Below are 5,119 nucleotides of genomic sequence, written 5' to 3'. Positions count from 1 at the left end.
AACAACAGTAGCAATATAGTTTTTGTTTTTTTTTTTACTTTATATATTTCAGCTTAGCTTGATTGGTGGAACAGTTTTTTTCCCCTTAAATTACTGCAAAAAAAAAACATTATATATATATAAAGATCTTCCATTTTTAATCTTGTATAATATCAAATATTATAAGTTCATTGATGATGCAATTGGATACACTAAAGTTTTTTTTTTTTTGGAGAAAGAGCTCAGAGAGCTGATTTTATTGATTAGAAGGAAAAATACAAAGCGTTTAGGGATTACAAACCAAGAAGCAAAACCAATACAAACAAAACCCACTAAGAAACCCAGAAGAAGACAATACAAATAAACAAAAACAGAAAAACTAAATTAGAAATTAAAACCAAAAATCTGAAAAATAATTTCATGATCCAACGGGGCAAGTCTCGGCGAGAGAGGAAAAAGACAGAGAAGATGATTGTTGCTGCCATGAGAAGCAAGACCGATTCGAGGAGCATTCCGGGGAGGGAGGGATGAAGACCAAAGGAGGATTTCCAGCAAGGTGAAGAAAGTGGTTGAGGACAGAGATATCATGATCAACACGCCAACCAGCAGGATTCCGGCCAAGCAGCAGTGAGCTGGAGAGAGCAGGACAACAATGTAATATACGCTTGATGTCAAATTGCCGGTCAAGAGAAGATCTGATGGCAAGTTGGAGAGCTTTGATGGATGCTTCAAGGCAGGATTCAGCAGAGAAAGTGCAGCAACCTACACAAAAAATGGAATAAGTATAGTTGGAGACGAAGAAGCCCAACCTACCTGTTTTAGAGTTGTCTGCCCAACTGAAAGCAAAGAAGAGGATAAGTCCATTGATGTGAGAGAAGTTATTTAATAGGAGCTTCCGGCCAATGTGAGAAGAATTCTCCTGAGAAAACTCAAGAACATGGGCAGCAGCTTTAGAAGCGATAAGATTAAAGCTTGGAGTCACATTGCTAAAAATAGCATCACAACGAGCTTTCCAAATAAGCCAAATACAAGCCGCAATGACAGACATAGTATAGATAGAATAATTATACTCAGTAAGCCAACAGCCAGCAGAAATAGGATCTGGGAATGATATATGAGTACAATGGTGTTGATTAAGCATATTCCACACAATCTGGGTCCAACGACAATCAAGGAAAATATGATCAATAGATTCATACTCGATTTTGCAAAACACACACAGAGATCTAGGGCCGATATTGATCTCTGTTCAGAAATCGATGAGTAGAGATTTTTACCATGCAACATGAGCCAAATAAAATGTTTCACCCTTGGAGCAACACTTAGCTTCCAAATTTTTGTCCAACCATACCACTCGGAGGTACCAGCGGAATGAAGGTTCAAGTGATGGTAGATAGTAGAAGAGAGATTCACATTAGATGACTGAGGAAACCCGGACTCCAAAAAAATTATCACTAGAATAATCGAGGGTACAAGAAGTTGGGATCAAAGGACCGAGGAGATCACCAAAGATTAAAGCAAGAAGATTTTGATTCCAATGGTCATTAACAATAAGCTCTGTAAACCCAACATCATTAGATACAATGTCCATATTCAAGAAAGTAGGTTTGAAAGCTAGAGGAACATCAAATAACCAAGGATCAAGCATAAATGAAGTTTGGATTGGATTAAAATTCTTAATCCAAAGATTATGTTTCAGAATCATGGCCGTACGACAGATGCCACGAAAGATCCAGGAACAGTTACTAGGAATAGCATCAGTCCAGAGATTCAAGCAACCATACTTATGGCGGACAATGTTGACCCAAAAAATGCTATCCGAATTAAGATACTTGAAAACATTTTTCGCCATAAGAGAAATCTTAGCATGAATGAGGTTGTGAAGACCTAAGCCCCCTCGATTTATTATCGCTGATACAACTCCAATTCATCGCATGGATGCCCTTTCCATTGCCCCTTTGAACAAAAAAATCCCCGACAAGCTTTAGTGATTTCGTGAAGGATCGAATCGAGACATGTGATAGGCGTAAAAGAATATAGTTTGGGATTGAAAGAATAGTGGAATTAATAAGAATGGATTTGGTCGCAGAGGATAATTTATAAGTTTTTCCAACGAGAGCACGTAGTCTTGATTTTTATCAATCAATGGTTTGTAAGAATGGACACTAATCTTCTTAGGAGAAATGAGAAAACCTAAATAAGAGAAGGGAAAGTGGGCTAGAGAGAAGCCAGTAATGGAACAAATCATCGGACGCGACCCTTTTATTAAAACCAAGAAGGAAGATAGATATGAGTTTTGGAATTGTTGGGACGTTGGCCAGTTAATCGGTTATAAATAGAAAGGCAAAGATTGATATTACGAGCTACAGACCTAGTAGCTCGAGTTACCAATATGATATCATCGTGAACATCAAATGGTTGAAATTGGGGTGAATATTCGGTCAAAACCAGGGGATCAAGTTGATAGAAAGGGCACGATTCAAAAATAGCGGAGAAATTTTTGGGCAACTAGAATAAAAAAAGATAAGAAGATAGGGGATCTCCTTGACGAATTCCCTAGAAGAGGAAAAACCAAGGAGAGGGAGTTCCATTCACAAGAATAGAGAAAGAAGAAGAAGTAAAAAGTAGCTCGAATCCAAGAAATCCAACGATCGTGGAAATTCATTTTTAGTGAGGGTAGCAAGAATTGCACTCCAGCTTAATAGTATCATAGGCTTTTTTTCGATATCAAGTTTAACTATCATCCTAGGGGGACTAGAAAGGTCAGGTCTCAAGAGAATGAACCACCTCCCCGAACAGACTATAGCATTATCAAAGGCACCTCGTCCGAGATAAACCCAGCTTGCTCGCTACCTATAAGCATAGGGAGAACAGGCTTGAGTCTATTCGAGAGGACCTTTGAAATGATTTTATAACAAACATTGCAAAGCGAGATGGGACGATAATCCGAAACCGACCTAGGATTGGAGTGTTTAGGGACAAGAGTGATATAGGTTCTACCCCAAGAGGGAGGGAGACAAGAAGTATGGAAAAAAAGTGTTTGATAGCATCAACGATGTAATCACCCACATCATCCCAAAAAAACCCGAAAAAAATTCAGATTGAAGCCATCGGGACTGGGGGACTTACTCGAGGGAGATCGAGAAGAGCAAGAAAGATTTCTTCTTTAGATACTTCCCGAATAAGGTGAATACCGATCTCGATAGAAACCGAAGGGAGATCATCAGGCAAAAGCATGTATGAGATTATGTAAATTGTCATTGGTGCAAGAATCGTTGCCAGTCCAAAGGTTAGAATAAAAATCCACAAAGGCTCGCTCAATACTCGAATGGTCAGAGATATAGTTGTGGTGAGAGTGAATGCGGGCAGCGCTATGAAAAAAGTGCGTATTTTTATCACCATCGCTAACCCAGAGAAGACGAGCACGCTGGGCCCACTTAATAGACATTTGGCGCTGAATCGCAGCAAGTCTAGCATACTGGCTTGACAAATGAGATTGGGAAACAAGATTGTCATCCAAGCTTTCTAAATTGGAAATATTAGTCTCAGTCTGATTGAGATCCTGCTCAAGAGAATTAACGCCAGTTTTCTTCCAAATATTAAGTTTAAATCGATCATGGGGATAAAAAGATGTGTCAGTACATGTAGGGGGTTACCATGAGAAGGAGATAGAAGGGCATCGCGAACAGATTTATGGCAACCAACAAAATCCAACCAATAGTTTTCAAATCTGAATAAGTAGCATTTACAAGAGTCATGAGAAGAAATAGATAAGGCAAGAGGAGAATGATCCGAAAAACTGCGAGAAAGATGACGAAGAGAGTAGTTTTTAAAATAAGAAATCCAATCGAGGTTAACAATGCAACGATCAAGTCGTGCCCACCGACGGGCGAGACCCTGCTGATTGTTACACCAAGTAAAAGGGGATCCGGAGCTATTGAGATCGAATAAATTATTATTATTGATAAAACCACGAAAAAAAGAAGCTTTGCGAGAATAATAATGGAAACGGCCGCCTTTATGCTCACACGGGAGCAAAAATAGTGTTGAAATCTCCAATAATAAGCCAAGGGAGACGAAGAGAAGAGATTTTGGAAAAGCTCATACCAAACGAGACCATCGGGAAGACGCCTGGGTTAGAATTATAAACAATCGAGATAATAACATTAGATAAAAAAAGTTGGAGGATATCACCAGATGAAGGACTCACCGAGAATAGGCGATAGGAGTAACGGTACCCAAACCTTTTTTCCAGCAAACAACTATACCACCAGAGAACCCTTCAGAGAGGATGGCGGCCCACTCCCAAGATTTGGAGAGTCTAGAACAAAACTTACCAACACGAACAGAGTTTGCTCTGGTTTCCACAAGACGGAGGATAGCTAGGTCATTTTGACTGAAGAAATCTAAAAAAGTGCGGGCGAGGGTTTCCGGGAAGAGAGACCCCGCAATTCCAAAGAAAGAATTTTTTTAGTACTCATCAAAAAAACTAGGAAAAAAGAAGACAACTTCCCCGAAGGAAAGGATAAGAGGAAATCAATGGATACTGGAACCACTCAGTTCCAAACGCCCTTTCTTTTGGGATTCTACATCAAGGAGAGGGCCCTTGCGAACAAGAGCAACACGTCGGGCTTCTTCCTGGTACTGGTCCAAGGTCATGTGGTCGTCAGGCTCATCTTCTTCGACATCCGGGTCATCGAAGCATCGAAGACACACGCATCCCTGCTCGGGTGTCTTCATCCATAGAACTGCCATCAAGAGCAAACTGAAATCTGAGATACAAGTTTCGAGTGCTCTGGATTAGGACTAGGAGGTTTGATAGAAGGGTTAGCAGAGGAAGAGGTCAAAAGGACAGGGGGAGGAGAGGGATGCCGACGAGTCAACTTCTCTTTAGCAGTGTGAGTGGGAGCTCTGGGTAGAGTGTCATGGGGTGGGTTCTCCAAAGTGGAATGTGAGATGACAGGAGAGGGCAGCACAGTGGAAGAAGAAGGGTCCCGAGGAGTCTCGGGATGGAGCGTGTTAGGGTCCCAAGGCGTAATAGATAAAGCAACGGAGGGATCAACGATGTCAGAGGTGTAAGGGTTGGCAGAGAGAACAGTGTTGTGCAGACTTGGGGAGTCGTGCAACGTGGGGAGGGGAG

General features: G+C 40.9%; 1 protein-coding gene across 1 annotated transcript; it reads right to left on the bottom strand.

The window, feature by feature from the left end:
- Positions 1 to 397: 397 nt before the first annotated feature.
- On the bottom strand, positions 398 to 4,734 carry LOC120275327. Its single transcript, XM_039281866.1, has 5 exons — positions 4,527 to 4,734; positions 3,636 to 3,709; positions 3,379 to 3,541; positions 817 to 1,224; positions 398 to 741 (listed from the first exon to the last, which is right to left on the bottom strand). Exons 1-5 carry the CDS (start codon positions 4,732 to 4,734, stop codon positions 398 to 400), a joined length of 1,197 nt encoding a protein of 398 aa, XP_039137800.1.
- Positions 4,735 to 5,119: the final 385 nt, after the last annotated feature.

The sequence above is a fragment of the Dioscorea cayenensis genome, chromosome 2 (genome assembly GCF_009730915.1).
Source record: "Dioscorea cayenensis subsp. rotundata cultivar TDr96_F1 chromosome 2, TDr96_F1_v2_PseudoChromosome.rev07_lg8_w22 25.fasta, whole genome shotgun sequence".
NCBI lineage: Eukaryota > Viridiplantae > Streptophyta > Magnoliopsida > Dioscoreales > Dioscoreaceae > Dioscorea > Dioscorea cayenensis.
This window is presented reverse-complemented; position numbering and strand designations above follow the sequence as displayed.